This window comes from Phyllobates terribilis, unplaced genomic scaffold (genome assembly GCF_046119375.1).
Source record: "Phyllobates terribilis strain yellow unplaced genomic scaffold, ASM4611937v1 Scaffold_5__5_contigs__length_657084704, whole genome shotgun sequence".
Classification (NCBI taxonomy): domain Eukaryota; kingdom Metazoa; phylum Chordata; class Amphibia; order Anura; family Dendrobatidae; genus Phyllobates; species Phyllobates terribilis.
The window spans coordinates 79,463,697-79,478,869 of NW_027362765.1; the positions used below are offsets into that span (position 1 = coordinate 79,463,697).

The following is a 15,173-nucleotide window of genomic DNA, read 5'->3' on the forward strand; positions in this document are numbered from 1 at the left end:
CCCCAAAAGACATAACAACAGAGAAAAATGTATTGTTTTCAAGGGATAATATTGCGTAGGAAGCTAATGATTCGATCATTGTGTTTTTGATTTGTTGGAGGAAACCTGGTGGGAAGACTCCAAGTTTGAACCAAACTCATGATCTCAGGATCGTTTAGGGACTGGCCATGCAGGTCTTTTATTTTGAGTAGTGATTGGGTGTTGAGTCTGGGAATGACCTGAATGGATTTGTAGATGTTGATCCTGATTTGTTCAAAACTTGGGATCCATCAGTAACCGGTCACATAGGTTTTTGGTTTTAGGGTAGAGATCAAAGAAGCTACTGGATTGATCAGGATGTTTTTGAAAGTTGGGAGGAATCTTGGGGAGATCGTACATTTTCCTTCTAGATGTTGCTCTGAGTTGAACGTGGACACAGTATCCTAGGATCATTTAGTGATTGGTCATATGGGTGTTTGATTTTAGCGTAGTGATTGTTGCTTAGGAAGCCAATGGATCAATGATCAGAATATTTTTGAAATGCAGAAGGAAACCTATGGATGGAACGTACAAAAGCCATACACATGTATCTTCAGGTTTGACCCAAAACTCATGATCCCATACAGGTCATACAACGCTTTGATTTTGATCAAGTGTTGTGTAGTAAGCTAATGGCTCAATCAGAATATTTTTGAAATGTGTAAGGAAACCTAGAGGGGGAACATACAAAATCTATGCCAATGATTCTCCCGGTTTAATCCAAACTCATGATCCCAGGATCTTTTAATGATTGGCTATACTGGTTTTTGGGTACAGATCAAGTTTTGCATAAAAAGCTAATGGTTCAATGAGGGTGTTTTTGAAATGTAGGTGGAAACCTGGGGGGAGAAGGGACATAGAATATCCATCATAGCGTTGCCTCCTGGATGGATACAAACTTAGAACTCAAGTTTTTTAAAAATCCTTGGTTCACCCAGCCACCATCACACCCATCCGAAGCCATCTTGACCTGTCAATAAAATTATTGATGGTATGTACTGCTGTTAAATAAGGGTGCTTTCACACTGCGTTTTGGCACCTGTTCGCTGGTACATCGGGGCTTACATCCGAACCCCCCACAAAACGGGTTTCGGGTGTATGCGCCGACGGGGGCCATAGACTATAACGGTGCCAGCAGTGAATTTGTGCTCTGTCTTGCGTCATTTTCAAGCATGTACGCCTACTGCAGGGGCATAGTCAGACATAGTAGTCTGCAGTAAGCGTACATGCCCGAAAATGATGCATGACATAGCACACGTTCACTCTTTCGGCACTATTATAGTCTATGGCACCATCGGCGCATACACCGGAATCCCGTTTTGCAGGGGGTTTGGACATAAGCCCCAAACTGACTAACAAATGGGTGCCAAAAACGCAGTGTAAAAGCACCCTAAGGGGTCGTCCTTGGATACATACAACTCTAGTGTGACCTGATCTGGCTCATCATGACACTGAAGAACTTGTCTTTACCCTTCAAACCCTTTGCAATCTCTTGCCCTGTGAAATAATGGACAACTCTCCTGATTATATTTGCTCGAATTTCCTTCCAATGTTCTTGGCCCCTCACCCATTTCCCCTACCCCCATCCATCTTGTACAAGACTAATAAACAGTGCACCAGTTCCATTCACCTGAGTAAACAGTTGTAATTGACGACTTGTTTACGCAGAGGGGGCACATGAGTTTAGGTAAAGCTTTACATAGGGGCTGATCCAGTTTTGATTGGTAATTATTAGGCTTGGACTTTGGACCAGATTGATCACCAGCCATGATAGATCACAGATAGTGACTTGTGGTTCATTTCTGTCCTTACTGTTGGAGCCCCTGCCCCCCATCCAAGTTTCTGTGGCGTAATTAGCTCCGGTGGGCAAATCCTCTGTCTCCTGAACTCGTCAACTTACATTTTGCTAAACTATTTTCAACCTTTCGAGCTTGAAAGCTACCTGACTCCGTATGGCTTGAGAAGGTCATCATTCCATAACTCAAGTCCGGTGAGATTTTGGTGTCCCATTAACTGAATGTTCAAAGTTTGACAACATTTCCAAAAAAAAAATCACAATACATTTTTACCACGATTGCATCTTTATGAACATGCCCTCAGGAAAGTTTCTCATATTGCATTTTTTTTAAGAAAAAGTATTTTTTGCATGGTTATTTTTTCTCTCATTTTATTTTCAATATTCAATAATGGTTTTTACTTTGGGTCATTGTAGATTTCAGGCAGCTTTTTCCAGCGTTTTCTCATATTCCTACGAATAAGGGAGTAGAGTACCCCAGAAACGCTAAGGTTTTACCCTCGTGTTGGATCTTCCTGCTTTTAAATGACTTTCTAATAAGATTCATTTTATGGATGGAAGTGCCGGAAAATTCTTTTTTCTTCGTCATTTTCTCATAAGCTTCTCTTATAGAACTTGAAAAATGACTAAAAAGATGCGAAAAAAAGCCATGCTGTTTTTGGGTTTTTTTTGTAAACTAAAATGAACTGCAAAGAAAAAATAATATGTGACGGAAGGTTAATAAATACATAAATCGATAATTTTTCTGCTCTTCGAGGATCTTCCCCTCCGCACACACAAAGTGCATTCCTGAACAGACCGAAGTCTGTAAGACAGCGCTGTGGTGTTCAGTTTCTTCTAGGGGTGAGTTGTAGAAGAGAAGAGAGTTTCTAGTGTTCAAGGAGTTCAGGAGGAGGTGACCACAACTTTTTTTTGTCCCGCCCCTCTCCTTACCACGCCCCTGATGGGCGTGGCCTGTGTGCTCAGTGCAGAGAGCTCAGCCTGGATGTGCTCAGTGTACAGTGAGCTGGTTGAGGAGGAGGCTGTGCTGCTGTGTCTGGGGATTGAGATCTGTTGATCCCAAGTGATGGGGAGAGGAAGTTTGGGAGCTCCTGGGTAAAGTCTACTCTTCTGCACTGGGCAATGTCTGGACATTCTGCTCCTGCCCTTGTCCTTTCTTCCTGGATTATTGCCTCCTAGTGCAGTTTCTTGGATTTATTTTTGCTCTCGATTTGCTGTGACTTGCCATCATGCTAAGGAGTGTCTTGCTCAGCGTCTTCATGGTGATTGTGACAGGCAGAGGGACTTCATTGCAATATTCCAGTGACATGTGTAATTGGAAAGGAAGGTAAGAAATCTCCAGCCTGAGCTGCATCTCAGTACATTGCATGTTTGTGTTTGACGATAATGCTATTCTCAGACCCAAAAGAAGGCAAGAAAAGCATTTGCCAACTCCATTTATTATACCCCCATTTAAATCCTTCTCCATTCAACCCTTCCACTCCCTCCCGCTGAGGGGGTCTCAGCTGTAGACTGACCTTTAGATTGAGGAGTGGGAGGTGGCACTTTTTTTCCTTTTATCCCCTCCATCAAAAATTGCAAGGAAATGCAACCTTCTTGAGAAGTTTGCGTAGAAGAAAACTTTTTGGATTATATTTTTAAAGTTAACTTTTCAAATAGTTACTTAAGGTCTACTGAGCCACAATAGGGTGTGATATTATGTAACTATTACATGGTCCGACCTATAGGCACAAGTTCAGAGAAGTAACAAGTCTATACTGGACTAACCAGTCCATAAAAGACTGAAGTTTCTTCAAGTCTCCTTTGTGGTTTTATAACCTCCAGCTGATTGGAGGCAAAAGGTCCTGTGTGGTATTTTCAGCTCAAGGTTGGAGGATTGTAAAAGACAGCTGATTATCAGATGTTCAGCTGTATAATGGGGCGCATTGTGCACTCTTACTAAAGGAGAAGAAAGCTGATTTTTTTTTTTTCTTTTCCTTCAAACTGTCAATTTTAATTTCTTAGATCTGGCGGTGGGTGGCATTTTCCGAGAAATAAGTCAGATCTTGGTGACAGAAATTAAGTGACACATAAAAAAAATTACTATTTCCTCCCTCCACCGCCACTTTCATCAGTATTTTTTTTTTTGTTTCAGTTTTTTATTTGTTGCAGTTAAATCCCTATTTTCTTTGACATTTTTAAAAACAGTTTAGAATTTTAATTGTAAATTCAACGTGAATTTTAGATTTACTGACTCTTCAAACCCATAATTATGGTCAGAAATAGATTCTCTTATCACGGGTCACCAAGCGCTTGTGTGTATACAGAATGGAATAGCCTGGGGGATGGGGGAGGTCTTCAAGTCAAGATTGTGTGCAAAGTTTCTGTAGTCTAAATGTTTTTTTTTGGGGGGGGGTTTGGGATGGTGGAGGTAGTACATGCTCTAAAATTGACTGTATTTTCATACCAGGGTTAAAAAAAAAAAAAGTCTAAAATTATCATGGAAAATGTAAATCAAACTAAAAATGTAAATTAATTCAAACTAATATTGCGTTCCTTTAACCTAGACTGATGTTGCTGAGGCATGAGGTGCTGTATACCTCACTTGTGCTTGCCAAGGTTTACTTTGTATATTGACTACATCTGGTTTAATCTGCACCTGAAAGTGTACAGAGGTACATCTGTCTATGTGCTCCGGGATCTGTCTATGCGCTCCGGTGACATCAGTCTCTTAGGATTCCCTCTGGGGAAATTGGAATAACATGAAAAGACAGCAAAAAAAATCCCTTAACCCCCTATATTCCAATTCTAATAAAGTTTTAGTTTTATATATTTTTATCTTTTTTCTTTTTCTCCCTAGTGGACTGACCCACGAGAGCCACAAGAAGGACGTAGAGCAAGTCTACCTGCGATGCTCCGAAGGTTCGGTGGAATGGCTTTACCCCACGGGGGCGCTCATCGTCAACCTGCGTCCGAACACCTTCACATCAAACTCCCAGCACTTCACTGTTTGTATCAAACTTTTCACAGGCTCCAAAGGAGCTAATATTTATTTGGAAAAAACTGGAGAACTCAAGCTTTTAGTCCAGGATGGGGACCATCAACCCCAAAAAGTCCATTGCTTTAGTTTGGACCAAGGAGGCTTGTTCATCGAAGCGACGCCCCAGTTGGACATTAGTCGTAAAATCACTGGCTTCCAGTATGAACTTATTAGCCAGAGGACGCTCTCGGATTTGCATGCCGTTTCTGGTAAGGAAAAAAGTTGAAAGAAACCCAAACAACCTACAAATTTTAATTCTCCCTTCGTTGTCCAGATTTTTTTTTTTTCACTCTATTGTAATACTCTGACCTGCTGCTAGGTGGCGCTGTGGGAAGCTGGAAAACCTAGATCAATGTTTTTATTGCAAGAAATTTTTGGTGAAATTTCTGAATTTTTTCTTCTAATTTACCTTACCAAATAATTGAACAATTCTGTTCATTGTAGAATAAGGCAACATTTTAGCATACCCTTTACTGCTACACCTCCCCAATGGGTTCTGACAAATCGAAGAAAATAGAGGCTATAATATGTGAACTAAAATTTGACCATTTTACAGCTGTATGCCTCCAGTTTCATGGGTGTTTTTGTGTAGTTTGCTTACTAAGCCTATAACAATACTCTTAACAGAGTAATTGTAGTTCTCCAGTCGAGCACCACCTGATTGACTCTCTTACTAATGGTAATGACATCATCAGCTGAGTCTTAAACGCTAGCCTCTGATTGGCCCACACTTATGACCTGCTCCATTAACTAGCCGCTTATCCCCATTTAATTGCCAGTGATGCTGTTTACAACACTGCCTACACCCAGTTCTCAAATACCATAATAGTAGTAATTTAGGCTTGCGGAGTGCGAGCGCAGTCCTCAGCAGGTTGATTATTATAGGTGGTGAGTGTGTGGCAGAACCTGCCGAGCGTCTGGTAGTAATTTTCAAGATCTAAACAAAACAAATGGGGTGTGCCTCCCCAGCTTGCGCGACACACCCCAGGTTAAGAACTTGGAGTGACATTTTTAGTGAAGGGAGCTGGAATGACAGCCCGGTTGTTGGCGGTTGAGTAGTTGCTTCTGATTTGTAACGAGTGTTCTGTTCGAGTGTTCTGTTCGAGTGTTCTGTTCGAGTGTTCTGTTCGAGTGTTCTGTTCGAGTGTTCTGTTCGAGTGTTCTGTTCGAGTGTTCTGTTCGAGTGTTCTGTTCGAGTGTTCTGTTCGAGTGTTCTGTTCGAGTGTTCTGTTCGAGTGTTCTGTTCGAGTGTTCTGTTCGAGTGTTCTGTTCGAGCGTTCTGTTCGAAAAACTCTAAATATAATTATTTTTTTTTACTATTACTTTTTACTCTTTTTATTTTATAATTTAAAAAAATTGTGTTAGTTTTTAGCTATGCCTTAAAATTCCTATATATATCTACGTGGTTTTGCTCCTTGATTTTAGCTGTAGCAGCGCCCCTAATGGTCAGTTGTGGAATTGCTTTTTTTTTTTCTGTTTCATGGACTGAAGTTGCATCCAATAAGCTCAGATATGGGGTAAATGTTATTTAGTAATACTAGAAGTCACAAATTATTAATCTAAGGAAAATAATCGACCTTTGGAAGTGAAGGACGCTTGGCCTACTCTGGCTATGCTTGTGCCTTGGGGCATTTCTACATGGAAACGTATTAGTAATGCATTACTGAGTAACTTATTAACCTGATGGTGGAAAATTGCTTATGTTCCTTATTTTCAACTGAGGAAATGGTTCAAATTTAGGGTTTGCTTCGGATTTTTTATGGTCTGGTAGAGTCAACAGGAATGTGCTATCTCTCCCCTCCCCCTCCCAACCACCACCACCTCCTCCTCCTCCTGTCTTAAAAGTGACAAAGTGTTGTTTTTTTATTGAGTTTCCTGGAGAAAGACAGACATATTGTGAAAAGCTGAAGTAAAAGTAGTTAAAAAAAAAAAAAGTTAAAAATTCTGAAGTAAAAAGAAAAAATCTAAAAAAATAAAGTACAACAACAATCCCTACTGGCCTTGATGATGTACTGCAACCCATAATAAACAAATAGTAAAATAATAATTATCTACATCCATAGTTAATTGATAGGGTACAGTAGGAAGGAGAACCCTACCCAAAACTTGGATCTGCGTACACTTAATAACACAATGCCAACCGGTGACGTCTTCTAAGCCCCCACCACTACAGATGCCGGCGTGCTTATTAGACAATCTTTTTTTTTTTTTTTCTCTTTTTTTTTGAGTGCCCCCTTTTTCTGAAATTAACTCTTATCTTGATTGAATCTGCTGACCCCTTCGCCTAGAGCCCATATAGATATTATCTGGAAGGAGCAACCACCCTGATAATAATCTTCCATTTCCTTCCAGCTTGTGACACGTCTTCAACTCTTAACCCGTGCAACCCAAAAAAAATGGCGTTGGCCATTCTTTTTAGAAGGGAAAGTAATGAAGAAATTTTTCTTTAATGCCCAACTAGGGTGAAGGGGGTTTATATACATTGTAAGCAAAGTTTTTAATTACCCACATGAATGGGTGGGGGGTCTTTAGTGAATAGATGCTAATCCTTTACTGTGACCATTGTAGGAGTAATTAATATACAATTGTACATTCTTGTGACTTCTTCAGGGACATTGTCTAGACCCGAAAGAGGATTTGCCTCCAATTGTTAACCAAACACAAATTCAAGAGGGCTTCTACCCGCCCCCATTTAGTAATTATGTACCTAGAGAGGTCATCCAGGAAGACCTGCAGTCCAGGAGGATAGGACGTGGCCCCTATCATTGGGTAATGAGTAGAATTAAAGTTGTGTTTTTGGTCTTCTCAAATTTGCTCATTTTGGCAGGGCTTGGTCAGGCCTCCGGAGCCGATCAGACAAATGCGAGTGAAGTGAAATTGAATACCTTTTATCATTCCATCAGCCTTTGACCTTTGCTCTTGAATGGACCCAATTCTGCATGCTCAGATGATCCATATGACCTTGTTTTTCGAAGTGCATGATCTTTTTGTGTCTGACTAGCTTCAGTACACACAAATTTGTAAGAAAATGGCCCATTTCTTGGTAGACTGCTCATGAATTGCAGCCTCACTGCTTTTCCTCTTTTAGGATTTCAATGGCCATAAGCCGTCAGGTGCTCGTAGGGGCAGCTGGGGTTAAGCCACAAAACCCCTTTGGTGTTAGAGGAATCTGTCAGCTTTCTGCATTCCCCTAATCCTCCTCTTCTACTGTGTAATCAGACTTGTCTGGTCCTGGGGTCCTGATTTCTCATCAGGTTGCTTCAGCCAAATGCATCTTCTCTGATCATGTCAAGGCAAATTAGTGCAGAGTGCACACGGATGGCTTTTGAGTCGGTAGACCCCTTTCTGGCCTCCGAATTCTAGATCGGCATTTTCTCTGTAGATGACATTTGAGACAAACTATTTTCTTAGGATTTTGATTTAGACTGTTCTTTACAACAGTGAAGCGCTGCAGAGAAGGCATGAATGTTTCCTGTGGTAGCCTTGAACTCCACATTTTTGGTGACTTTTACATGAATAGTGAGTGCAGCTCTGGAGTATAATGCAGGATGTAACTCAGGATCAGTACAGGATAAGTAATGCAATGTATGTACACAGTGACTGCACCAGCAGAATAGTGAGTGCAGCTCTGGAGTATAATACAGGAGGTAACTCAGGATCAGTACAGGATAAGTAATGTAATGTATGTACACAGTGACTGCACCAGCAGAATAGTGAGTGCAGCTCTGGAGTATAATACAGGATGTAACTCAGGATGAGTACAGGATAAGTAATGTAATGTATGTACACAGTGACTGCACCAGCAGAATAGTGAGTGCTGCTCTGGAGTATAATACAGGATGTAACTCAGGATCAGTACAGGATAAGTAATGTAATGTATGTACACAGTGACTGCACCAGCAGAATAGTGAGTGCAACTCTGGAGTATAATACAGGATGTAACTCAGGATGAGTACAGGATAAGTAATGTAATGTATGTACACAGTGACTGCACCAGCAGAATAGTGAGTGCAGCTCTGGAGAATAATACAAGATGTAACTCAGGATCAGTACAGGATAAGTAATGTAATGTATGTGCACAGTGACTGCACCAGCAGAATAGTGAGTGCAGCTCTGGAGAATAATACAAGATGTAACTCAGTATCAGTACAGGATAAATAATGTAATATATGTACACAGTGACTCCACCAGCAGAATAGTGAGTGCAGCTCTGGAGAATAATACAAGATGTAACTTTGGATCAGTACAGGATAAGTAATGTATGTACACAGTGACTGCACCAGCAGAATAGTGAGTGCAGCTCTGGGGTATAATACAGTATGTAACTCTGGATCAGTACAGGATAAGTAATGTAATGTATGTACACAGTGACTGCACCAGCAGAATAGTGAGTGCAGCTCTGGAGAATAATACAGGATGTAACTCAGGATCAGTAATATAATGTATGTACACAGTGACTGCACCAGCAGAATAGTGAGTGCTGCTCTGGAGTATAATACAGGATGTAACTCAGGATCAGTACAGGATAAGTAATGTAATGTATGTGCATAGTGACTGCACCAGCAGAATAGTGAGTGCTGCTCTGGAGTATAATACAGGATGTAACTCAGGATCAGTACAGGATAAGTAATGTAATGTATGTGCACAGTGACTGCACCAGCAGAATAGCGAGTGCAGCTCTGGAGTATAATACAGGATGTAACTCAGGATCAGTACAGGATAAGTAATGTAATGTATGTGCACAGTGACTCCACCAGCAGAATAGTGAGTGCAGCTCTGGAGAATAATACAAGATGTAACTCAGGATCAGTACAGGATAAATAATGTAATATATGTACACAGTGACTCCACCAGCAGAATAGTGAGTGCAGCTCTGGAGAATAATACAAGATGTAACTCTGGATCAGTACAGGATAAGTAATGTATGTACACAGTGACTGCACCAGCAGAATAGTGAGTGCAGCTCTGGGGTATAATACAGTATGTAACTCTGGATCAGTACAGGATAAGTAATGTAATGTATGTACACAGTGACTGCACCAGCAGAATAGTGAGTGCAGCTCTGGAGAATAATACAGGATGTAACTCAGGATCAGTAATATAATGTATGTACACAGTGACTGCACCAGCAGAATAGTGAGTGCTGCTCTGGAGTATAATACAGGATGTAACTCAGGATCAGTACAGGATAAGTAATGTAATGTATGTGCATAGTGACTGCACCAGCAGAATAGTGAGTGCTGCTCTGGAGTATAATACAGGATGTAACTCAGGATCAGTACAGGATAAGTAATGTAATGTATGTGCATAGTGACTGCACCAGCAGAATAGCGAGTGCAGCTCTGGAGTATAGTACAGGATCCAGGATAAGTGATGTGTTTATACTGTGACTCAGCTTTTTTGTTTCTGAAATGTGAAATGAGATGGGACCGTCATTGAGTCCTTTTCGACAACAAGTGTGGTCCACTGTCGGCACTGCCATGCTCCTCTTGATATCCTAAAGATCAGAGGGCAAGTTTCTTGTAGCAGCTGGAACTTGCAAAAAACGCTGTAATTACATCTCCTGGGCCGAGCAGTGATTACAGAGGTCTACACGGGGGCTTTGCGGAAGGGACCGCTTCAGGTTACCTAAGGATACAGTCAGGATCTTTTTAAATAATTTCCCTGTAGGTTTTGGCAGCTGACCTGCACAATGCCGGTATTATCCGGCCAATGGTTGAATTACAGTCCCCTGAGTTTTCGGAAGACGCAATAAAGCTCTGCTCTTTTCAATGTTAGGAATAGAGGCTTGTTGAGAACCCCAAGCGGAGATTTTGGCCACTTCCAGGTGAAATTTTTTGCTGCCCCTCCGTCACAAAACTTTTGCTTCCAACTGTCTGTAGGGTCTTTCTACCTTGGAGCGCGCAACCGGTACAGCTGCGCCACTGAGTACTTGAGCCGTCGGATTGGTCCGAGCATTGGGTACAGGCATGGAGCCACCTTGTATAATCAAACTGTTTTTTGTGGGTTATTGACTGGTGCCAGATTTTAGCAGTGGTGGTTTTGGACCGGTGCGGAAGGGTATTAGTGCAGGACTATACATATTCTATGAAGGGGCTTCTAAACTGGCCTTTAGGCATGTTATTCCGAGGTGGAGTCTTTTGATGCATGGAGCCACCTTGTATAATCAAACCATATTTTTTAGGGGTCATTGACTGGTGCCAGATTTTAGCGATGGTGGTTTGGGGTCGGAGCAGAAGGGCTATGTGTGTTTTCTGAAGGGGCTTCTAAACTGGCCTTTAGGCATGTTATTCCGAGGTGGACTCTTGACACACAAATGTCCACCTCCAATGCACACCCGACAGGTGTTTTTCTCCTGAATTGCCGCATAGTTACAGTTAAGAAGGACAAGTGGATAACAACACCCCCGAGGGCCGATCAGTCAGACCTTTATTGACACAACTATGGATTTTGGTACATTACTCAAAACAAGTTGAGCTTCAAGTCCTCGGGGCTCAGTCACTTGTGATTTTAATCGTGCAGCAACCTTCAGGAGGGTGAGTCATGACCTGCAATTTTTTTTTGGGAACCTGCTCAAGTCTTAATCACCCGTGAATAATTGAATAAAATTTTTCCCAACCTGTCTCGTCGCCCTCTGTCATTGAATTAAAAAAAATCATTTTTTTTTTTTTTTTCCAAAATTCTGTCACCAACATGCAAAAACCCGCAGCCGAGCTGTCAAAGTATTTATGGTTCCCCCAGCGAGTACCTGCCCACAGCCCGGATCCTGTGTAATCCGGTCAGGCTGCGTACCATAAAGCGCTTCCATTGTCAGCTGACTGACATAGCTCGCATGATTTCACAACGTAATCTCCGCGATTTACTTGAGAGGCCAAGGTGATAATCTAGAGGAGAATGTAAGAAACTGAGCAGAATAACACCGCCGAGTAAAGAATAGGCTTAAAGGGCAATTGCATTCGTTTTACATCATAAAAAGTTTTTCAAAAGTCAAAATTTCTGCTAAAATTAAAAAAAATAATTTTTTTACTTTTCCCTCTTTTATGTATTTTTGTTTAACTTTTTTTATGCAGTTTGCATTATATTCTGTAGGAGGAGCTGTCTCCGTTGCTCTTTTCAATATGAGGCGGGTCAAATTTTCACCAAAAAATTCAGATTTTTCCAGGACCCTTATTTTATTTTTAGCTCAAATAAAGAAAAATGGAGCCACTTTGTTTCTTTTTCGGCCCGGAAAGAGATTAAGAAGAAAAAAAAATTCAGAGCTGTTTTGGCGCCGCAGCTCCCCACCTTATCGTCTGCATGCTCGCCTTCTCACTTCGGTCTTCTCTTCCGTCTTGCATCCCTTTGTGTATCAGCCACTGGCTAGGCCATGACGTTGTGCATAGACACATGTCTTAGCATCCCGCTAGAGGCCTTGTGAGCGTGGAAGTTGATGAAAGCGTTAAACCGGAGGAAGAGAGCCTGTGGACTACCAGGGCGGTCTACTGGGCGGGGAGCTGTGGTGCCAGGATGGTTGATGAGTTGGTAATAGTTTTTTTATTTTCTCGTTTAATTCCTCCATTTATATATAGTAATGGAGGGCCATAATAATCTGCTTTTACCGACAATTAGATTCTCGTGGAAAAAGTGGAAAAATAGTTTGCTTCCAAGAAAAGTATGAGGTAAATTCAACAACTTCTCCAAGAGCATTCCTGACTCTAGGAAACTAGTTTTCAAACTTTAAACCTTTTTAGCCAAGTACATGATTAAAAAAAAAAGCAAAATTTCAACTTTGGCTGTAAATTTTCTTTAAAGGGAATCCGTCAGTAGGATCGACCCTTCTAAGCCGTCTATATGGCCATGTAGGTCATAGAAAACTGAATAAAATGATACCTTGACATCTGAGATCCGATGTTTTATTCCAGAGAAATCCACGTTTTTCTTAATATGTAAATGAGCTGTGGGCTGGACATAGATCTTAACAGCTTATTTACATATTAAGAAAAACGTGGATTTCTCTGGAATAAGACATCGGGTCGCAGATATCAAGGTATCATTTTATTCAGTTTTCTATGACCTACATGCCCGTATAGATGGCTTAGGAGGGTTGATCCTACTGATAGACCCTCTTTAATATAAGGACCTTTTTATACTTTCTTTTTTTTATTCCCTGTGATTTGGAAAACTGCGATTATTGCCGCCTTGTCCCAGTTTTGTAAGTTTGTGTAATGAGACAATGAGGAGCTTGTGTTGCGTCCCAGTGTGGGCAAACATAACTCCTCAATCGGTCCCTTTTTTTTTTTCTCCAAAATTCGTGATTGTATTGAGGCTCCGTCCCAGAATTCCACATTCTGAGCTGTGAAATATAGTGCAGAAGGCGGAATTTTGCTGTGGCAGCAAACTATGATGAAAGGACTTATTATTTCATATCCACTCATCTCGCCTGTTTATTTTTCTTTCCAGATCCCTGCCGGCCGTGCAGCGACACAGAGGTCCTTTTAGCTGTGTGCATTAGTGACTTTGGTGAGTATCTTAATAGATTTTATACTTCAGTTTTGGTAACGATTGACTTCCTTTATGCTTTAACCAAAAGGACCAATTTAAGCACCAGTAACCAATTTAAGCAAGCAGGGCTGTAGTGTAAAGCATGGGGAACTGAGATGAAACTATTCATATCAATTTTCAGATTATTTTATTAGTGGATTAATGTGTATTTTTTGCCTTTACAGTGGTCAAAGGTTCCATCTCGGAGGTTGCTACCGACGCCGAGCTACAAGAATCCATTATCAATATTTCAGTCGATAAACTTTATAGACAGAAAACGAAGATATTTCAACCCAGCAGCGAAGGTGACGGCTGGGAAGGACATATTAAGACGCCGCTGGAATGTGGCGTGAAAGCCGGTTCGGGGGACTTCCTCTTCACCGGACGCATGCACTTTGGGGAGCCCCGACTTGGATGTGCGCCCCGATATAGGGATTTCCAAAGGATATATCAAGAAGCAAAAAATAAGGGACTTAACCCTTGTGACATCATCACAGACTGAACGACGCCATTGCCTAACATGGAAAAATGGATTGACTTTCAGAAGTTGGGACTGGCCGACAACCAGTACGGAAATACTCTGAAGGATATATAGTGGTGGTCAGGACTGAAGAGGGGGGGACCCCCAACACTGCCAGGTCCCACCCCTTAAGCCAGCGGACACTGTTACACTAACGTGTTGGAGGTACGAGCTGCGACGCACAAGACACCATTTTTTTTTCTTACTGAAAACCTAAATTATTTTTAAATTTTTATATATTTTTTTTTTAAAGGACTTAAGTCTTAAGAAGAAGAAACTGCCGCTTCTAACGGTCTCATCGTGCGCGTAGCAAGCCGGCGGCCGGCATGGCGGCTGTGTGTAAATGGCGTGAATGTGGACAATGTTTTCTTTTTTTTTATAACATGCTTTGTAAAAAGCTCGGTGTAAATTTTCTTTGAGAATGTTTCTTATGAAAGAAATGACTGAAGATAATCTTTTGTTTTTTTTTTTCTTTAGTTTTTTTTTATTGTACAATCGTGGCCTGTTATTTTGCACAGGCTGCCGAATTGTTTGGGATATTTTTTTTTAAGTTCCAGTTAAATAAAAATATGCTCTGGAATTTAATTAATATTTTGTCAATTGTCTCTTTTTAGATAAATTTCTATACCCGTAGCGTTTATCATGAAAATTATGGACATAACGGAGCATATGGACATCCTATGATCGGAATGGAGAGCTGTTGCGTGTTTGGTTGCCCAATTATCAGAATGGGTGATGTAATACCACATTTCACCTTTAGTGGCCACTGCAGGAAAAATGTGCAGTCAACCGAAGTTTTTCTCTGCCGATCACTGGTGATTTCACCTGAATCCACTAATCCTAAATTAGAGAAGTGTTGTCCACACAGGATAAGACCTTTCAAAATAAAACTAAACCTAGAAATAAATCTTTAAACCAGAAATCTAATCGCCCCCACTTCAGCTTTTTCTGTATGATTTCTAATCCATCCTTCAGAGAATAAAAAGGGTCAATCTCCTGCTGATCGGTTCAGTCTTTAGCTTTTTTCCTGCTTATCCTCTGCCCTTTTTTGACAAGTGGTGGGGCTTGTCAATCTTATGTTCTACAGGGGAGAGGCTCCTGCTGCAGTCAGCTGTCTGACAATAAGAAGGAGGGGTGTCATGGATGCCAAGTAATGCGTCATTTCCATGGAGGACAATTACCTGTCTTCTTTCTCACCCCACTTCTGATAAAATAATTTTGAGACCCATTTCATACATTTGGATTGCTCATAGGGGACAACCCCTTTGGGAAGAGACTTTTTAAAGGAACACTAGACCTAG

At 41.1% G+C, this 15,173-nt stretch overlaps 1 protein-coding gene across 1 annotated transcript; it reads left to right on the forward strand.

The window, feature by feature from the left end:
* The first annotated feature begins 2,803 nt into the window (after window positions 1-2,803).
* METRNL (meteorin like, glial cell differentiation regulator) lies at window positions 2,804-14,574 on the forward strand. The gene is made up of 4 exons (XM_073682424.1): window positions 2,804-3,140; window positions 4,653-5,041; window positions 13,272-13,331; window positions 13,538-14,574. The coding sequence occupies exons 1-4, from the start codon at window positions 3,043-3,045 to the stop codon at window positions 13,852-13,854; spliced, it is 864 nt and encodes a 287-aa protein (XP_073538525.1). The 5' UTR covers window positions 2,804-3,042; the 3' UTR covers window positions 13,855-14,574.
* The last annotated feature ends 599 nt before the right edge of the window (window positions 14,575-15,173 follow it).